The 22,649-nt window shown below is 49.2% G+C and overlaps 1 protein-coding gene across 1 annotated transcript; it reads right to left on the bottom strand.

Moving 5' to 3' along the window:
* Positions 1–320: 320 nt before the first annotated feature.
* Positions 321–6,033, bottom strand: LOC148473732 (zona pellucida sperm-binding protein 3-like). Its single transcript, XM_088459531.1, has 8 exons — positions 5,608–6,033; positions 3,607–3,725; positions 2,499–2,602; positions 2,253–2,430; positions 2,062–2,182; positions 1,155–1,246; positions 948–1,078; positions 321–577 (listed from the first exon to the last, which is right to left on the bottom strand). The coding sequence occupies exons 1-8, from the start codon at positions 5,758–5,760 to the stop codon at positions 336–338; spliced, it is 1,140 nt and encodes a 379-aa protein (XP_088315657.1). The 5' UTR covers positions 5,761–6,033; the 3' UTR covers positions 321–335.
* Positions 6,034–22,649: the final 16,616 nt, after the last annotated feature.

The raw sequence follows: 22,649 nt of genomic DNA on the forward strand, positions 1-22,649 counted from the left end.
ATCTAAAGAAAGGAAGTTATAACTTGTCATATGCTGATTGGTACCCATTGTGTGAGGGTTTAATTGTAATTTATGCAAAACCAAACTAGTGACAATTTGAGCCTGTAATCCCTCCATACCTCTGCAGCCAGTAAAAACTCATTCAAATCTGGTAAGATTAGGTGACACCATATACCTGAACAGTTGGGGTGTCACATTACATAACAAGCCAGGGAGCCCCAGGCAGATTCTGGGATCCACCTTGTCAATAATTAAAGCTCTATTACATTTCACACCTGGATTATAGGATACATGAGGACAAGGATGCAGAAATGGTTTCCAGAATATTTTTATTTCTATAAAACTTCCTGGTGAGAGAATCTCCTTACGACACATTTTCCAACCACCACAAGACCAACAGCTACAACAGCCAGACTGATGGAGACAATGGCCACCAACACCCACAGTTCTAGAGGCCTGGATCCTGCTGTCATTCTGGAAGCCTGGCTAAGTGCTGCACCAGGGGCTGGGTTAGACTCTGCTCCAATCACCAGAAGAGGCCCAAGTGTGGCCAGTCCATGTTCCTCTGGATGAGAACCTGCAGGGGGAGAGGTTAGGCTTTAATACAAGCAGCCAGAACTTCTGGTAGAAGTGTGACATTTAGCCAGTGTTATACATGAGGTGTAAGGCACTGGTAAAGAGGTTACACTTTCCTAGGATTACTTACCATCTACTCATTGGTACTAACCCACTATGTGTAAAAATGAATACATTACTGTGAGCCATGGCAACATTGGGGGAATATGTAATTTCAAGGACTTGTCTAAAACTCAGTTCCCAACTACTATTACAGGTAGTGAGATTGCGCTTTAGTGGTCAGCTCAGACATATGCATGGAGTCAAACTACATGTTTCAGCAGTGTGTAAGTGAATTGGCAGTCCAGTGCCTGGTAACATGAAGAACTCACCGACTTCTCTCTTCCCCATTCCTCTTGGTCTCCCATGCACAACTTCCCATCTCCTGCTCTGACCAACTGTGGCAGCACAGTTCCCAGTGTCACAGCATTGGCAGATATTCGTACCCTCCACAGCACCCCAGCTAAGAGAAATGGAGAAGTCAGCCAGTTTACCCATTACACCAGTAACTTAACTCAGGGGTCTACACAGTGTCTCACCTTCTAGAGGCTTTGCTGTAGGAACAGGCTTTGTTCAATGGATCCGGGGTCTGAGAGGCTGCAGCAGCTCTCAGGTAACAGGTGATATAGATCTAGAACATAATTGGTGACATTCTGTTGATGCCTGATTTGTCATTATCCCATGAAGCTATATAGGTGGTTCCATTTTAGAGCAAGAAAAGCAGCTCCCATCAGTGTCTAAGTTGTGAAGTTTACCAAGCTCTGGAACATCTTTCTGCAGCTTGACCCCCATAAGTAAGTGGGCTACTTCAGCACTCTTAAGAGGGATCCTTGGCTGCACTCCTTGCAGGGGCATATTGAGTGGGCCCCATGTTTAATCCTCACCCAGGGCCCCCTCCCCTCTCCCTCAGCTGCTGTCAGCAAACTGACAGCAGCAGTAGGCTCTGGGCACTAGAGTGCATGTGCAGTTCACTGGGAAATTGGTGCAGCCGCCATTTTCCTGGTGATTTCATACTGTGCATGCACAAAGTGCAGGGAAAATGGCTGTGGCACCCATTTTCCATGTGTTAATTCAGTAGTCCTACACCAAGGATCAGAGAAGAAAGTATGAAAAAAATAAAATGGGTGCAGGCCCTCACAGAACCCAGGGGTCCGTGTGCACTACTGCACCCATTATAAATGTGCCCCAGTCTCCTTGCTAGTACTGGTGCAACCACAGCCTAATGGAGGCACATTACACTGGCTGGGTACATACCCAGAAGAGAAGTAATTACCACTTTGAAGCTTTGTCTCAATGTATAAAGAGCTAAAAGCAGAGGAAGCTGTTCATTGAAGACCAACAGTAAGTTTTTGCAACTTTAGGTGATACTATAACTTCATTTAAATATGCTGTGAGTGATGAATATTTCCCTATTTACACTGTGCACCCTTATCTGCCAGTCCTCACCAGAGAGACATCTGTCTCAGTGAACCGGAAAGCATCAACCATGAACCGGAGCAGGTTTAGCTGGGTCCTTGGGGAAAGGAAGGCAGAAGAGGAATCTTCTTGCTTACCATCCACCAGGCACCTGCACAACAGGACAGGTTTAGCAGAAAGTAGAGCCATGACCACAGCAGCTAGACACTAGTATAACATACCCATTGTAGGCAATGATGTCATAGTGAGGGTCAGACTGGACATCAGGAGACAGCGTGGCCACACATCTATCCACAAACAGCATCATAGGGACGTGGTTCTGAGCATCCACAGAGGCCTCTATGTAGAACATGTCCCCCAGCTGGAAGACAGAGGAAGGTCTGGGGGCACTCCAGTCATCTGTAAGGTAATCAGAGGGTTGGAGACTAAACCAGACCCAGCACCATCATAGCCACCACCTCACTTACCAATCATCAGCTGCAAGGAGAAGGACAGCCTCTCTTCTGAGGATGCGGTGGAATGGAACGGAACCCATGTTGGCTTGATGGCCTCACTGCTCACATTACCATGTCTATACAAGGTGGGGGGGATAGAGAAGAATGGAATCAGATTTAGCCCTGTTAAAGTCACATTGGTGAGAAATTAATTTCTCACCAATGAGCTAATAGACTAGGTACGGCCCTAGCCAAAAAGTTTTGCTAAGCGAATATATTTGTTGGCGCCCCCAGGCATATTGTTGCCCCCGCCAGAAAAAATTAAGGGGCTGTGGTCTCATGGAAAAAGCCATGCCGATTTTTGTCACACTGGATGCATGCCTAGCACTCCAGGAGCTACTGGGCATGCCCCCAGACCCCCTCTCCTGTGTATAGATGCAGCATGCACATGGCAATTACAAGAAGCAGCTACCCGCCTTTTGAAGGTGTATGGAAGTTCCCCATTGTCACACACCAGTCCGATGTTGGCTTGCGTACCCATAGCAGTCATCCATTGTCTCATATGCACACACAGCTGTCACCCATTGCCTAAGACACAAGATAGTTTATTATATCTAGAACATCTGGGTAAAATAATGGAGGAGAACGGGCTTAAGGTCAGCCTAATGCAAGAACCAAGGACATGGGACAATAAGTTAGTGAACTTTAATCATTGGGGTATTATCCCAATATCAGAAAGGCTCCAATACCGAGATATTAAAAAGCATTAAAAATAAGAACTCACCAGACCTCAGGAGTGGTAGGGACCCTGAAAAATTCCTGGTGTCAGATCCCAACATCACAGCCTCAGGAAGGGACATGTCAGTCACCAATACAGCATAATAGCTGGTGCGCTTTAGGGAAGATCACTGCATTATACAGGATATACGCTGGTGATGCCCTAATCTGTACAAGACAGACCAGATACTGGGGTCAGAGGGGTGGGGCGGAGGGGGGATGCTATGTGAGGCCAACAGTATCACAGAACCTGTAATGTTACACAGGAGCACAACTTCTCCATCACAGACCAAGGCTGAGAGTCACTAGTGTCGCAGCTCCCACTCATCAATAAGCTATAACCCTCCCTCTGATTCATACTCACCGGGGGTAGAAGCACTGGATGGGGACCACGGCAGAGTTAGTCCTGGTAATCGGGACACTGCTGGAGGGCTTTGGGTTGTAGGACAGACTGGTTATGTAGATCAGAGAATCTGCAGTCATCTGAGGACATGGAGTAATATCCATTACACAGACACAAGTACTACATACAGATCAGTTATCCTTCCTGATTAATAAACTTACTTCTATGTAGTGTATCAAAGTGAGAGTTTAGAAGTGGAGATGTTGCCCATGGCAACCAGATTCTAACTATTATCTTCTAGAAGGTGCTAGTTTAATGTCAAGTAGTATCTAGTTGGTCTTCTAGTCTCACTTTAGTAAATATCCCCCCTAGTTGTGTCACTAGTGTATATAAATGACCCTACATTATGTTACATATCATACCTGTCTGTACAAATGGGGCCCAGCTCAGATGTAGGTCTGTTTATTTGTTATAGGACAGTAATTCTAACCTCCAGTCCTTATGTACCACCATATCATAATGTTTTTTTTTTTTTTACAATACACAGGTGAGCTAATCAATTTGGCAGGGTTAGCAGTTATCCCACCTTCCACAGACATGAATCCTAAAAACATGACCCGTCAAGAATGCTTCTGGACTGGAGTGTAGGTACCACTTAGATAACATTACCAATCTGCACCAGGAAATTAACACCAAGGCCAGGGTTACCCAGCAAGAGAAGTCCCAGCACACAGAAACTGCTATGGATTGCTGGGACTTGTGGTTCTGTAGCCATTTTAGCATCCCAATGCAACGGTGTATTATAGCCTGTTCTCAGGGGTATAGAAAGCCTGACCACACACTGCCACACATTACATGAGATCTTTACATGCTGGGATAACATGCAATTCTGCAGAGATCACATTTCACAGAGGAATAGATATGTTATATCGCCAGGCGCATCTTTAGAGAGGAGGTGGCCCATGCCCATTCCCCGCCCGGGCCCCCTCTTCCCAGAGGCCAGCTGCCGACTGACATGGCTGGCTTGCCACCGGAGCACAAGTAGACTGGGCACTAGGGTGTGCCTGGAGTCTACAGCGCAAAATGCTGGAAAAGTGGCAGTGGTGGTATTTTTCTGGCATTTGCACAGCGCTGACACCTGGCGCAGGACCTTCGGATAGGTAAGTTTTAAACAATATGGGTGCAGGGTGTGTGGTGCGGGCCCCCCCACATTTCACCCATTATAGATACACCCTTGGCCCAGCAGATGAAACAGATGCCGGAAAGTCAGCAGATGGAGATCCCGACAGGGTAAATATAAAGGCTATCCCTGACCCTCCCCCCCTAGCCTCCCCAGGGGTGCCTAAACCTAACCTCCCCGCACCCTAAATCTAACCCTCCCAGGGGGGAGGCCTAAACCTAACCCCCCCCCCTTTTCCCTAGCCCTCCTGGGGGTGCCTAATCCCAAGTCCCCCCAGGAGACCCTAAACATAACTCCCATCCACCACCATCTGCTCTCAACACCCGGCTTACCTATGATTGGTACAGTATGCCGGGTGTCAGGATTTCAGCATGGGCCTAATGATAGGCATCGGTATTTAGACTCCCTGCGTTAATCCCATGCCGGGGATGTCACTGTCAGGAAGCCGGCGGTTGCAACTTCAACTGCCGGCTTCCTGCCTACATCCCTTCACAGCAGTTTGTTATATACTTGATCAGTGTAATCTGTATAATGGATCTAGTTGCTGGTCATTAGCTCACTCTAACAGTCAGCTGTAGCCAGTAGTCATCTTCAGAACATGGGAAAATCCCTATGTCTGGAAGTGGCAGTGCAGTATATAGAGCAAAGAGGTTAATACAAACACCCCTACTTCTGTATTAGCTGCATTATACACAGCTGCTCATTCTCTGTGAGGTAGAACCATTACAGTAATACATAATACAGAAGCTGCAACTCAGGAGACTACAGCCCTACAATAGACAGACATGAGGCATAATCTCATTAGGCCACAGCCAGGATCCCCCCCCCCATCCCCCACTTACCTGTACTGCGTTCCCACACTCCTGGAGGCCAATCTCAAACACCACACTGGTATCAGAGCTCTGGGAACCAGGTTTGCAGGACTGGGGTCCTAGGCTCAGATCTGAGGCCTTCACCAGCTTCCCATTCAGGTCTCTCATCACAGTCACCACCATTGTGTCCTCACCACACTGCACACTGATAGGAGAGCTCTGTGGTGATGCCAGCCATCTAGACTGAGCAGCCCCCCCATCATACCTAACAGGGGACCCCCATCCTGACACAGGCTGAGCACCCCATCTGGGAGACACCAGACCAGACACAGGCCAAGCAGCTCCCACATGAGAACCTCTAGGATCACCCAGCACAGAGGGCTGGTAATGCCTCCACCAACTGTCTGACTGGCGCCTAACCAAGACATGGTCCCCCAGCACTGGCAAATTCTGATCCATAAACCAGCGCAACCACCAGCAGCCAACTCCACCTCACCCACATCCCCATTCTGCCTGCAGGACACACAGCACAAAGAGAGGACTGCAGCGATCAGCCCTTTATACCCCTCCTATCAGCTGCTAATACCCCCACCTGGGGCAGGTAATGATCACACACACCTGAGCATGTGTGTTAAGGATACAAGGATGGGCTTCCCTGTGAGGATTGTATTTTATCTCTAAAATTGCTATTAAATTATATCATGTCAGCTTTTTACGGAGCATATTTAAAATATCCCACCCCAAATCCCTTTCTGTTAACTTATAACAGATTTTAATATTGAATCTCTCAAAAAATCACAGTAAAATCACAATGTGATGCAGTGCTTCTGAGCTCTCAAGACCCACTTAGAGTCTAAGTTGTAAGGATATCCATGCTTGAGCACAGGTGACTTAGGGTCTGATTCAGAGATGTACTGTACGCTAAAGCAATCGCAGCTGCAGAAATATGCTAATGCTTAGAGACGCCCACTGACAGCATCTCACCTCCGCCGCTCACACACAAAAGCGTACACACCGGAAACATGGAACGCAGGTTAGGCGGCCACCAGCCTTCTGAGTAGGTCTAAGCTGACGCAGACAAAGCGGATCGCCCTGATAATTGTAGCGTGTATGGCCGGCATTAGTCTAAGCTGACGCAGACACATCGGGTCTCCAGTCACGCCAGGGGCTCTCCTGCTGCAAGCAAAGACGCAGCGGCTAATTTATGCACACCCAAAACATGCAGTTTAAATGGCCCGACACGTCTCTAACCACCACCCTGTTACCTACCCCGGTTGCAGACTACCTGTCACTCACTGCGACTGAATCCTCTGTGCAGTTATAATTGCAAAACAATCGCTGCCCATGCATAGTGCGGCTTACACGCATGCGCAATGGCTAACAATCGCTAAATCTGCGTAAATATCGCCATTGCATAGATCTCTGAATAAGGCCCTTAGTTAGTATCTGATATAACCATGTGTTCATGTTAAATGGAAGTACGTTCCTGCTCTGTCTCCTCCTCTCTACACAGTGATCCCAGTGCAACAGTGCAAGAGAATGATGAGCATCTCCACCAGGTATTGGTAAGAATATGGGCCATCAACTTAAAGCTCAACCCAGACAAGTGCAGATTCAGAGTGGCTGAAGTTCCGTATGTGGGTCACCTCCTCACGAACCAAGGTGTTAAACCAGAAAATATAGCGGCCATCGAGCACATGCCGCTGTCGGTGGACAAACTTATACCCCTTTTACACTAGGGCAAAAACCTGGGTTATTGCTGGGTCTACCCGGGTCACAGCTCAGTGTAAAAGAGTCCCTGAAAAATAACCCGGGTCAAGTGACCTGACAATCCATCCCAGATAGCTACCAGGGTCGGACCCAGGATGGATCTGGGTAATGGTGCAGTGTAATGGTGCAGTCACCTCTCACTTTTTATGACCTCACAAGTTTAGCAGGGCAGACCTGAGAATAACCTAGATCGATGGTGCTGTGTAAATGATGTCTGACCCGGGTCTGACCTGGGTTGGAACCATGTCTGAAAACCCAGGTCTTACCCGGGCTTTTTGGTCAAAAAGAGGTATTAACTCCGTTTCTTAGGGTTGACTAACCACCTGTCAAAATTCATCCCCAATTATAGTGAGATCACTGCACCCCTGCGGCATCTTTTGCACCAAGATACAGAGTGGTGTTGGTTGGAACCATGGTGTCAAGACTTATGTGCATACTCAATAGCCCTCCTGTTCCGCACTACTTCAATGTACACCTACCGGTAGTGATCTCAGCTGACGCATCACAGCGTGGGCTTGGTGCAGTTAGCCTCCAGAAGAATAGACCAATTGCTTTTCATTCCAGGGCCCTAATGGAAACAGAATTGCATTACGCGCAGATCAAAAAAGAGCTGCTGGCGTTGGTGTTTGCTTCTTGCCACAATTTCCATGATTTCATCTATGGACAGCCAGTCACTGTCGAAACTGACCACCAACTGCTCATCACCATCATAAGAAATCCCCTGGACAATGTATCTGCCCGTATTCAAAGGATGATGCTCAAATTACAGAGGTACCTACCAAGACATCATCTACAAGCGTGGCAAAGAAATGTTTATGGCTGATGCCCTCTCCAGAGTGTTCCTCCCTCATTCTGCTCCTCTACAGGGTGATGATGACTATGATGTGATGTCCATGTAATTCCTGTCCTCTGCCTGTATGGAGAGAATCTCTGGCTGATGATTTATGTCGATGTCTCTCTCAGGTTGTCCTGCAAGGCTGGCCCCCAGTCCTCCAAGGAGCTTCCCCTAGACTTACGTCAGTTCCTTGCCATGCGAGATGAGTTATCTCTGTCAGACTGAATCATTTTGCGAGGTCAGAGATTTGTTATACCTTACACATTGCAAAAGTACTACACCACACAACTACACCCACGACACCCTGGTCTGGAGGCCACAAAGCACGGGGCCAGGGAACTGCTCTATTGGTTCACCATGTTTCATGATCTTGAAAGGGAGGTCTCTGTTTGTGGCCAGTACACGGCCCTGCAAGTACACAAACCTAAAGAGCCTCTGCATCCACATGACATCCCAGATCTACCATGGTCTGTCACCGCTGCTGTTTTTGTAAGGAGTACCTGGTTCTCTTACACTTTTACGCAGGATGGTTTGAGATCGATCATTTACCCACTCTTACCAGCACCACCATCATTACCAAGCTCAAAAGACACTTTGCCACACATGGAATACTTCAGAAGCTCATCACAGACAATGCCACACAGTTCACGAGCAGTGAGTTCAAGATGTTTGCTAGTACTTGGGATTTCACAAAGATCACCAGCAGTCCACTATATCCCCAATCCAATGGGCTGGCAGAAAGAGCTGTTCGCTCCACCCAGCATCTATTAGGGAAATGCGCACGAGACCAGACTGATGTCTGTTTGGTGCTCTTAAACCTACGTAACATACAACGGGATGGAATACCAGGCCTGCCCAACAGTTATTATCACATCGCACCAGAACCCACATCCCAATCACTAAACAACAATTACAGCCTCAATTATAGATACAAGTGCAGGCAGTGCTGCCTTCTAAGCACATGTCTAATAAAAGGAATTATGACAGTACAGCGTACGCTCTCCCTCAGTTGGTCCCAGGACAAGCTGTTCGAATATAGACCATAGACCACTCGAGGATATGATAAGCTTGCTACTGTTGTAAAGGAAGCCGACCGGCACAACAGTTATGTTGTTCAGGCAGATAGAACTGGGTATGAGCGTAACTGTCACCACCTGTTGAGTCTAACTGAGGAGACTATTACTGCGCCCAGTGTGACAGTGTATGGCACAGACCCTCCTCACATCACACCAAGCTCCAGGTTGGCAGAACCTGTGTCTTTCTCAATCGATAATAAATCACCTTCTGATTTAATGGCACCTCCAGCTATCACTCGCAATGACCAGGCGCCCATGCCGCACCTGTATACCACCAAGTTGGGACGTGTATGCAAGCCTAATACCCGATTTCAGGACTCTATGACATAACTATCCCCACCCATTTTCTTGCATGGCACTCATCACTGACACTCACAGTACACTCACAACTGACACTTACATAGCACTCACCACTGACACTAACATAGCACTCACCACTGGCACTCACACTGCAATCAAAACTGACATTCACACTACACTCCCCACTGACACTCACATGGCACTCACCATTGACACTCACACTGCACTCACCACTGACACTCACCACTGACACTCACACTACACTCACCACTGACACACTGCACTCACATAGCACTGACCACTGACATTCACAAGGCACTCACACTGCACTCACATAGCACACACCACTGACATTCACACTACACTCACCACTGACACTCATACTGCACTCACCTCTGACACTCATATAGCACTCACCACTGACATTCACACTGCACTCACCAGTGACACTCACAGTGAACTCAAAACTTACACTCACACTGCATGCTTTCCTGACACTCACATAACAATCCCCAGTAACACTCACATAGCACTCATCACTAACACTCACTAGTGACACTCACGTTGCACTCACCAGTGACACTCACATTGCACTCACCAGTGACACTCATGTTGTACTCACCAGTGACACTCACATAGCACTCACCAATGACACTCACTAGTGACACTTTCGTTGCACTCACCAGTGACACTCATGTTGCACTCACCAGTGACACTCTCATTGCACTCACCAGACAGACAGGGGTGACACAGATGCATTGCACATTGGTTCCAAAAGCCACCTGTAGGCCAACATGTGGCATATGAGTGCCATCCTTTAGAGCCCACTTCCAGTACTATAGCGATCTCCAAGGCTTTGCTTGCTGTCTGCCATGAGAGGGTGAGACCAGAGCAGTGTAGCAGCACAGGGGCAGCAGTACTACTTTGAGTATTGTTGCCCCAACAGTCACTGTTGCTATGAAGGGTGATACCCCAACTTGGATTGATATCCCTGTTCCTTGCTCCATCCCTGCCTGTGCCCATAGATACCCACTTGGGTTATTGTGAACCAGGTGCTCGGCCTCCTGCCTCCTGTCTTGTTGCTCCTCCTCCCATTGTGCACTGTAGAGGCCCTCTTTCATCCCTCCCACTGTCTTTCTCATATTGGGCATATTGGGCATCCTCAGGCACCCTCACAGTTATTAGCTGGTTTTCCTTCAGCCTCCCCAAGTTGCAAGGGATCTGTCTGAAATAGGTGTCCCCTTGGCATACCACGACACTGATATGGCATAACCCTGGCTACATGCCGCACTACAAGCTCACAATACTCCCATCAGATGGGTCTCTACCGTGCACACGTCCAGTTGACGCCTAGAAACACCCATTTCACCAATGGAGAGATTTCTCTTAGAATTGCCAGGAGATGCGCACAGATGCATATGTTCACAGCAACGCATGCGGAATTGGCTAAAGCACAGTAGATGCGACTGCATTCAGACCTGCCCACAACCCAGCATCAGGCCCAATGTCTATACCACAGAAGACAGCCTACTTTCCGATGGGATACGTTCAATATCCCAGCACACTCAGAATGCCGGCACTGGAATCCTGACACTTGTCAGAATCCCGGCACCGGCATCTCGACCGCTGGGATACTGAAGGTAAGTAGTTGGGTTAGGGGGAGGGTCAGGGTTAGGCTCTAGTGAACTACTGTATCTTCAATGTCAGCATCTAATTTGAACAAACCAATATTCAGAATTTAACTTTATCACCGGCATCGGGATTTTGACCGCCATGATCCAGAGAGCCAGCATCCCATACCCATACCTCCAGCATCCCGTACCCATACCTCCAGCATCCCGTACCCATACCTCCAGCATCCCATACCCATACCTTTCTGACTACAGATAAATATTGTGATTCAACTTAAATAAAGTGTTTGGGGCTTTGTCTCTAAAACATTATGAGATATGGGAGGGGGAGTCCTGACAGTGGGGGTGATTCTGAGGTACACACTATGGCAGCTGCAGCCGCTTTCATTTGCCATAGATGCATCTTCAGCGGCCGGTGGTCTTCCCACTGAGACGCCCATTGTCTGCGGCACTAATCCATCACTGTACGTATTAAATGGTGTGTGGGGCAAGAATTACTAGCGCTTCAATTTCTAATAAGATGAGAGGATTTCTCATACATATCAGTGTAAAGATTAGAATTTATTTACTAGGCAGTACATATATATATATATATATATATATATAAGCATTTGTCCACATATAAATCAACATGATCGTATAGGTGTAGTAGTCACTTCTATACACCAAATAATAAAATTACCCTCCCTTGGGGGATGTAAATAAAGAAACGGAACGTACCAGGAGTGGAAGCAGTGGGACCCCTAGGTTACTGGTTCCAATAAATATTACAGATATTTCTAGGGGGTCAATCAGACAGTCCCAAAGTTTAAACGATTTCCAGGGCGATCCTTATTGACCCACCCACCTGCTTCCGGCGCGTTTCGACCTGCTGGTCTTTGTCATGGCTTGGCTAGGTGTGTGGGATGGGTGGTCTTAAATAGGGGAAGTTGTAAACACTTCCTGTATGATCCCGGAAGTGGGGCATCCATCTAAGGAAAGGACTTCCAAGAAGCTTTTAACCGTATATCAAAAGTCGTACAGTGAGGATTAATTACCACCCGTCATATCTGTTCATTAGGACAAGGGGTTACTTCTTTGAAGGGATCGTGAAAATCTTGTTGAACAAAATTGAAGTTGCCACAGCTTGCGCTTCCGGTAACCTAGCCACGTGTGTCTTCTAAAGTATTCCCCGGCTGGACTGTTCCCGGAAGTGACATAATCCACACTCTAGGGACCGGAAGTGATAACCAGTGTCCGCTAATATTGCAGAATTGTCTGTAGTTTAGCCTTGAAAAGTGTTTTACTTAAAGATGATGTCGTCTTTGATGAAAGTGACAATATTTGTTCGGTTTTAGAAATTATACGGTCACACTATCGAAGATTGCGCCAGCGCTATGGAGGTGTACATTCTCCGTCTGGAACATGGCCGCATGTGTCAGTGCAACCACGTCTTTGGACGCAATCGCTGACCGCAACACGACCGCACCTGGCTAGCCACCCCTCGTTACCACCGTGAAAAACACCCACTGAAATTTCATCTTTAAATTTAGCAATGTCTATCTGCTGAAAGCAGCCACTGCCGGTCTCTGAGATCTGCTGCCTGCATGCAAAGACTCAGCATTGGATCAGCATCACAACCAACAGTCACAGCATCAATTATTATTATTATTATTACCAATTATTTATATAGCGCACACATATTCCGCAGCGCTTTACAGAGAGAATATTTTGGCCATTCACATCTGTCCCTGCCCCAGTGGAGCTTACAATCTATATTCCCTAACACATGCTCACACACATACACACTTATGGTCAATTTTGAGGGTAGCCAATTAACCTACCAGTATATTTTTGGAGTGTGGGAGGAAACCGGAGTACCCGGAGGAAACCCACACAAGCACAGGGAGAATATACAAACTCCACACAGTTAGGGCCATGGTGGGAATTGAACCCATGACCTCATTGCTGTGAGACAGTAACGCTAACCATTACACCGTCTGTGCTGCCCAATCAATGAGTAATCCTCAGGTCACTCAGGATGCCCAGCAAAACTATGTTGCCAGGGCCAGTGATGCTGCATCCGGGGACACAGCCACTGATTTCGGCATGCCTGTCAAATCAGGCTGAGGCTAACAGGGCACTGCGAGTCTAGCCGCAGCACCATCACGAGACATGTGCGCTGCAGCTCTGGCGCATTTGCAGTCCTGAAAACATCGGTCAATTGTGTCTGAAACGGGACTGCGCCCAGTGCAGAATCTGCAGCTTAGAGTGGTAACCACCTGGGCGCATGCGCGGTGAAGCTCTGATCCATGCGCAGACTGGAAATATTGGCCGCTCACGTGCATCTTGTTGTTTTTAAATAAGTGCAAATTTGTCATTAAACAGATTGTTGTTTTTAAGATACAGAGCTGCACAAATTGTGTTTTTTTTTCCTTTTCATGGTGTTCTGAGGAACTGGGGCATGAAGAGCCCATTGGGGGACGGCAGCAGTAGGGGCCCATGCTAAAGGGGGTGTGACCAGCCACCACAGGGGGTGTGACCAGCCACCACAGGGGGTATGACCAGCCACCACAAGGGGTGTGACCAGCCACCACAGGGGGTGTGACCAGCCACCACAGGGGCCTGGCCAGCCATTAGAGAGGACATAGCCTGCAGATAACAAGGATACTACACTGCATGGTGTGTTCATCTGTTCAGGATATAGTTAGTTTGCTGGCGGACAAGATACCGGCTGTTGAAATCCCGGCATCGGAAGCCAGACCCGGGACTAAAGATAGGTGTCAAAATCCAAACGCCAGTCTAGATCCCGACTCCGGAACCTCGACAGCCGCCATCCTGATTGAAGGTTTACCGGGGCACCTTAGCTGTTAGTTGCGAGGGAAGGGGGAGGTTTAGGCACTATGGGGGGTTAGGGTTAGGCTTTTGGGGGGGTGGTTAGGGTTAGGCACTTCTGGGGGGGTAATTGGGGTTAGGCACCACTGGGGGTTTAGGCACTAAGAGGGGAGGGTTAGGTTTAAGCACTATCGGGGAGGGTTAAGGTGCGGAGTGGGGAGGGTTAGGGTGCAAGAAGGGAGGGTTAGTATACTTACCCGATCCCCATCAGGAAACTGAGCATCGGGATGCCACTGTCTGCATTTTGATAACAGGCACCCCAACCGCCGGTATTTCATACCCAACCCAGCTGTTCATCTATAATATATCTGTAACATGTGTAATTTGAGTGCACTGTCTGAGACCTGACATTTGGAGATTAGGTGGGCTCTCAGGCAGTGGGAGCCCACTGGGGATTTCCCCTGTACTCCTGTGGGCCAGTGCGACCCTGAGATACATATTATAAGTAAGGGTATTTAATCCTACTAAAACTACTAAAATCCCTCACCACAGTTCTCTTTCTTTTTTTCTTATACTTTTTGGATGTTCAATCATTGTTTTGTAAGGTAATACACTATTGTCATTTATTGTTTATTGTTTTACAGTTTTATGAAGTTGGTAAAAAAAACAAAAGACAAACTCACAGTGCTGGAAAAATAAAGTAATCACAATTTTTATTCACTAATAGATATACAACTATGGAAAGGAGGACTCTCCTCCACAGCAACAAGAATAATAGTTTATAGCTGCCTGAAGAAAATAAAAGGTATAATAGCAAAGCTTTGACACTACAATGTACGGTATATACAATAAGCAGGATGTTTATTTTGTGACAGCAACATTTCAGGCCATTGTGACCCTTTCCCAAGCTATCTTTCTCTTTTCACATTAATATTATAAGGCCTGATTCAGAGATCAACGCATCTTTGCATGCAGCAGCGACGCTGACACATGCTAACGTCTCAGCATTGCAGATTTGAGTGCCGCACCCAAATATGCAGCATCTGATCACAATCGTGACTGTCGATCACGATCGCCACAGTGATCATCCGTCTGTGTAAGCTTACTGAGAATGGGCAACGGAACTGCTCAGCCCATAGGCAAACGCAGGGGGGTTTCCGTCTGCCTGGAAACCCTGCTCCTGAGCACACACATGAATACAGAAATAGTAATATAATAGAATTTTGCTAGTGTTGCATGTTCTTCTCAGTATCACAAATGAAATAATTAGCACCACCTGTGGATTTTTAACATGTATCAGACAGTAATAAATAACCTGTGCACCAACTAGGAGATCTGGAAAACATGCACTGTCAGGGATGCACTGCTATAGAGCCCAATATGTACATATATGTCCAGGGCAGTGCTAGGTTCTTCTGCTGCTCCTCCAGGCTCCCGGACTTGCTCCAATACTCTGGAATGGTGCCCAGATCTAAAATAAAAACATTCAGCTCAGGAAGGATGGTCCTACTGCCACATCTAATGGGTTACTGTGATCCTGCATATGCTGGAATTATGACACACAATACACTGTGTATTATGCATATTAAAACTGGTTGAGTACTAATTCTTCCCTCTTCATGGACTGGCCACACTCACTCTAAAATCAAGCATTTGGAAACCCCCCTCTAGAAATCCTGCGTTTGCCACTGCAGCCTGGGCCCTCAAATCTGCATCTGAAGATGCAGACCCTGGTGCCAGAACCAGTTGCCCCTATTTTGTAAAATAGCCCCCATTGTCGCCCCCAAACGGCTGGAGCATGTCAATATTTGGGGGCACTATAAGTGATCTCACAGGACCCATTCTGCACTTGCACAAAATGGATCCTGGGCAAGCGCAATCCCCCCCCCCCCGCCATGGGAGATGTACTCAGACCATCGGGCCTATAAAGTTTAAATCAATTTGTAAGAGGCCAAATCACTCAAGTATATTTAAGGTAAGAATTACATTACATGTCAAAATTCCAGAATATACAGAACCAGAGATCACAGCAAGCCATTATATGTGTAATAACCCGATTAGGGTTCAGGATGAGTGCACAAGTAAGTATGTGTGAATGGTGGCCTTACCTTCGACTGTCTTTCTCCCAACAATTGCGACAAATGGTTACCACTCATAGGGCTTCATTCAGAGGCGGCCGTACGGTCTACGACCGCACAGCCGCCTCGATGTTTGTCCAGTGCGCATGCGCACGAGGGAGCCGGCTCCTTCGTGCGCATGCGTTAGACCCGCTACAACCGACAGCACCAGTCATAGCGGTTCTATTTCCAAAGGGGGCGAGCTGTCGATGTTGATTGACAGCTCGCCCCGTTTGGAAGGCGGGCCGGGGGGGTGGCAGCCCAAACGGAGGCGTTCCCATGGGAACGCCTGCCGTTTGGGGGAGGCCCCACTGACATTACTAGTGATGTCAATGGAGAGCTTCCGGCTCTGACAGAGCCAGAAGCTCTCCGGGGCTTACGACAAGTGAGACCCTACCCTAGGGTCTCGTCGTAAGCCCCGATGGTCGCAATGGTCTATGACCATCGCGACCATCACCCTAGCGGTCGTTAGAGCTGTGGGTGTAAACCCACAGCCTACCAACAGAAACAGAGTCGGCCGGTCAGGATGCAAGCGGCCGCCCAGTTTCTGAGCGACCACTTGCATCCTCCGACCGGCTCTGAATCAGGGCCATAATGTGGTAAACACTTACAGTATTACTGCAAGACACTTTGGGCTCTATTTATTAACATTATTTTGACTAAAATAAAGTGATAAAGGCTGTTTTGTGTTTTCACACCCTTTTCACATTATTTTAGTATCACTTATAGTTATTACAGGGCAATTGGAGTAGAATTCTTAAAATTCTACTCCAACTCCCTGTATCACTTATTATTAGTAAGCAGATCGCATTTCCCATAAATGTAATGGGAAATGTGATCTGGCCAAAGTTACTAAAAATAAATTGTGAAAAAATACCGGGGGAAGCCATGTGATAATAACGCCACCTAGAGGTAACCAGGGTCTCCCCCGGTTACCGGGCTCCCACTCTGCTCTAACGGGGCCGGGAGTCGGTCCCAGTAATCAGCTGTGTGGTCTAAACAGATCCTGCACTGATCACTGCTACACACACCACACGCTGATCACTGCTACACACACCACACGCTGATCACTGCTACACACACCACACGCTGATCACTGCTACACACACCACACGCTGATCACTGCTACACACACCACACGCTGATCACTGCTACACACACCACACGCTGATCACTGCTACACACACCACACGCTGATCACTGCTACACACACCGCACGCTGATCACTGCTACACACACCACACGCTGATCACTGCTACACACACCACACGCTGATCACTGCAACACACACCACACGCTGATCACTGCTACACACACCACACGCTGATCACTGCTACACACACCACACGCTGATCACTGCTACACACACCACACGCTGATCACTGCTACACACACCACACGCTGATCACTGCAACACACACCACACGCTGATCACTGCTACACACACCGCACGCTGATCACTGCTACACACACCGCACGCTGTTCACTGCTACACAGACCACACGCTGATCACTGCTACACACACCACACGCTGATCACTGCAACACACACCACACGCTGATCACTGCTACACACACCACACGCTGATCACTGCTACACACACCACACGCTGATCACTGCTACACACACCACACGCTGATCACTGCTACACACACCACACGCTGATCACTGCTACACACACCACACGCTGATCACTGCTACACACACCGCACGCTGATCACTGCTACACACACCGCACGCTGATCACTGCTACACACACCGCACGCTGATCACTGCTACACACACCACACGCTGATCACTGCTACACACACCACACGCTGATCACTGCAACACACACCACACGCTGATCACTGCTACACACACCACACGCTGATCACTGCTACACACACCACACGCTGATCACTGCTACACACACCACACGCTGATCACTGCTACACACACCACAAGCTGATCACTGCTACACACACCACACGCTGATCACTGCAACACACACCACACGCTGATCACTGCTACACACACCGCACGCTGATCACTGCTACACACACCGCACGCTGTTCACTGCTACACAGACCACACGCTGATCACTGCTACACACACCACACGCTGATCACTGCAACACACACCACACGCTGATCACTGCTACACACACCACACGCTGATCACTGCTACACACACCACACGCTGATCACTGCTACACACACCACACGCTGATCACTGCAACACACACCACACGCTGATCACTGCTACACAGACCACACGCTGATCACTGCTACACACCACACGCTGATCACTGCTACACACACCACACGCTGATCACTGCTACACACACCACACGCTGATCACTGCTACACACACCACACGCTGATCACTGCTACACACACCACACGCTGATCACTGCTACACACACCACACGCTGATCACTGCTACACACACCACACGCTGATCACTGCTACACACACCACACGCTGATCACTGCTACACACACCACACGCTGATCACTGCTACACAGACCACACGCTGATCACTGCTACACACACCACACGCTGATCACTGCTACACACACCACACGCTGATCACTGCTACACACACCACACGCTGATCACTGCTACACACACCACACGCTGATCACTGCTACACACACCACACGCTGATCACTGCTACACACACCACACGCTGATCACTGCTACACACACCACACGCTGATCACTGCAACACACACCACACGCCATACATGCCTACCCTCCCGGTTTTCGCGGGAGGCTCCCGATTTTTTGGGTAACCCCCCGCACCCCCGGAAGGGTAGGCATTTCTCCCGCATTCTGCCCACTTCCTAGTGAAGTGGGCAGAATGAGGAGAATACCCGCGGTGATCGCGGGTCTCCGTGAAGGGGGCGGGGCTTAAGATGTGATTATGCATGAATCACAGCATTTGGCCCCACCCCCTATGGAAATTTGACCCAATCGCGGCAGTTTTGCAGCGAGGGGGCGGGGCTTAAAGATGCGAATAGTTAGGCCCGGCCCCCATCGGACCCCTGCTGCTTCTCTTACCCGGGCTTCTCCCGGGAAGAGATTTATAAAGGTAGGTAAGTATGCCACACGCTGATCACTGCTACACACACCACACGCTGATCACTGCTACACACACCACACGCTGATCTCTGCTACACACACCACACGCTGATCACTGCTACACACACCACACGCTGATCACTGCTACACACACCACACGCTGATCACTGCTACACAGACCACACGCTGATCACTGCTACACACACCACACGCTGATCACTGCTACACACACCACACACTGATCACTGCTACCCACACCACACGCTGATCACTGCTACACACACCACACGCTGATCACTGCTACACAGACCACACGCTGATCACTGCTACACACACCACACGCTGATCACTGCAACACACACCACACGCTGATCACTGCTACACACACACCACGCTGATCACTGCTACACACACCACACGCTGATCACTGCTACACAGACCACACGCTGATCACTGCTACACACACCATACACTGATAACTGCTACCCACACCACACGCTGATCACTGCTACACACACCACACGCTGATCACTGCAACACATACCACACGCTGATCACTGCTACACACACCACACGCTGATCTCTGCTACACACACCACACGCTGATCACTGCTACACACACCACACGCTGATCACTGCTACACACACCACACGCTGATCACTGCTACACACACCACACGCTGATCACTGCTACACACACCACACGCTGATCACTGCTACACACACCACACGCTGATCACTGCTACACAGACCACACGCTGATCACTGCTACACACACCACACGCTGATCACTGCTACACACACCACACGCTCATCTCTGCTACACACACCACACGCTGATCACTGCTACACACACCACACGCTGATCACTGCTACACACACCACACGCTGATCACTGCTACACACACCACACGCTGATCACTGCTACACACACCACACGCTGATCACTGCAACACACACCACACGCTGATCACTGCTACACACACCACACGCTGATCACTGCTACACACACCACACGCTGATCACTGCTACACACACCACACGCTGATCACTGCTACACACACCACAAGCTGATCACTGCTACACACACCACACGCTGATCACTGCAACACACACCACACGCTGATCACTGCTACACACACCGCACGCTGATCACTGCTACACACACCGCACGCTGTTCACTGCTACACAGACCACACGCTGATCACTGCTACACACACCACACGCTGATCACTGCAACACACACCACACGCTGATCACTGCTACACACACCACACGCTGATCACTGCTACACACACCACACGCTGATCACTGCTACACACACCACACGCTGATCACTGCTACACACACCACACGCTGATCACTGCAACACACACCACACGCTGATCACTGCTACACAGACCACACGCTGATCACTGCTACACACCACACGCTGATCACTGCTACACACACCACACGCTGATCACTGCTACACACACCACACGCTGATCACTGCTACACACACCACACGCTGATCACTGCTACACACACCACACGCTGATCACTGCTACACACACCACACGCTGATCACTGCTACACACACCACACGCTGATCTCTGCTACACACACCACACGCTGATCACTGCTACACACACCACACGCTGATCACTGCTACACAGACCACACGCTGATCACTGCTACACACACCACACGCTGATCACTGCTACACACACCACACGCTGATCACTGCTACACACACCACACGCTGATCACTGCTACACACACCACACGCTGATCACTGCTACACACACCACACGCTGATCACTGCTACACACACCACACGCTGATCACTGCTACACACACCACACGCTGATCACTGCTACACACACCACACGCTGATCACTGCTACACACACCACACACTGATCACTGCAACACACACCACACGCCATACATGCCTACCCTCCCGGTTTTCGCGGGAGGCTCCCGATTTTTTGGGTAACCCCCCGCACCCCCGGAAGGGTAGGCATTTCTCCCGCATTCTGCCCACTTCCTAGTGAAGTGGGCAGAATGAGGAGAATACCCGCGGTGATCGCGGGTCTCCGTGAAGGGGGCGGGGCTTAAGATGTGATTCTGCATGAATCACAGCATTTGGCCCCACCCCCTATGGAAATTTGACCCAATCGCGGCAGTTTTGCAGCGAGGGGGCGGGGCTTAAAGATGCGAATAGTTAGGCCCGGCCCCCATCGGACCCCTGCTGCTTCTCTTACCCGGGCTTCTCCCGGGAAGAGATTTATAAAGGTAGGTAAGTATGCCACACGCTGATCACTGCTACACACACCACACGCTGATCACTGCTACACACACCACACGCTGATCTCTGCTACACACACCACACGCTGATCAGTGCTACACACACCACACGCTGATCACTGCTACACACACCACACGCTGATCACTGCTACACAGACCACACGCTGATCACTGCTACACACACCACACGCTGATCACTGCTACACACACCACACACTGATCACTGCTACCCACACCACACGCTGATCACTGCTACACACACCACACGCTGATCACTGCTACACAGACCACACGCTGATCACTGCTACACACACCACACGCTGATCACTGCAACACACACCACACGCTGATCACTGCTACACACACACCACGCTGATCACTGCTACACACACCACACGCTGATCACTGCTACACAGACCACACGCTGATCACTGCTACACACACCACACACTGATAACTGCTACCCACACCACACGCTGATCACTGCTACACACACCACACGCTGATCACTGCAACACACACCACACGCTGATCACTGCTACACACACCACACGCTGATCTCTGCTACACACACCACACGCTAATCACTGCTACACACACCACACGCTGATCACTGCTACACACACCACACGCTGATCACTGCTACACACACCACACGCTGATCACTGCTACACACACCACACGCTGATCACTGCTACACACACCACACGCTGATCACTGCTACACAGACCACACGCTGATCACTGCTACACACACCACACGCTGATCACTGCTACACACACCACACGCTCATCTCTGCTACACACACCACACGCTGATCACTGCTACACACACCACACGCTGATCACTGCTACACACACCACACGCTGATCACTGCTACACACACCACACGCTGATCACTGCTACACACACCACACGCTGATCACTGCTACACACACACCACGCTGATCACTGCTACACACACACCACGCTGATCACTGCTACACACACCACACGCTGATCACTGCTACACACACCACACGCTGATCTCTGCTACACACACCACACGCTGATTTCTGCTACACACACCACACGCTGATCACTGCTACACACACCACACGCTGATCACTGCTACACACACCACAAGCTGATCACTGCTACACAGACCACACGCTGATCACTGCTACACAG

This window comes from Taudactylus pleione, unplaced genomic scaffold (genome assembly GCF_031769625.1).
Source record: "Taudactylus pleione unplaced genomic scaffold, aTauple2 ptg000913l, whole genome shotgun sequence".
In the NCBI taxonomy this organism is placed as follows: Eukaryota; Metazoa; Chordata; class Amphibia; order Anura; family Myobatrachidae; genus Taudactylus; species Taudactylus pleione.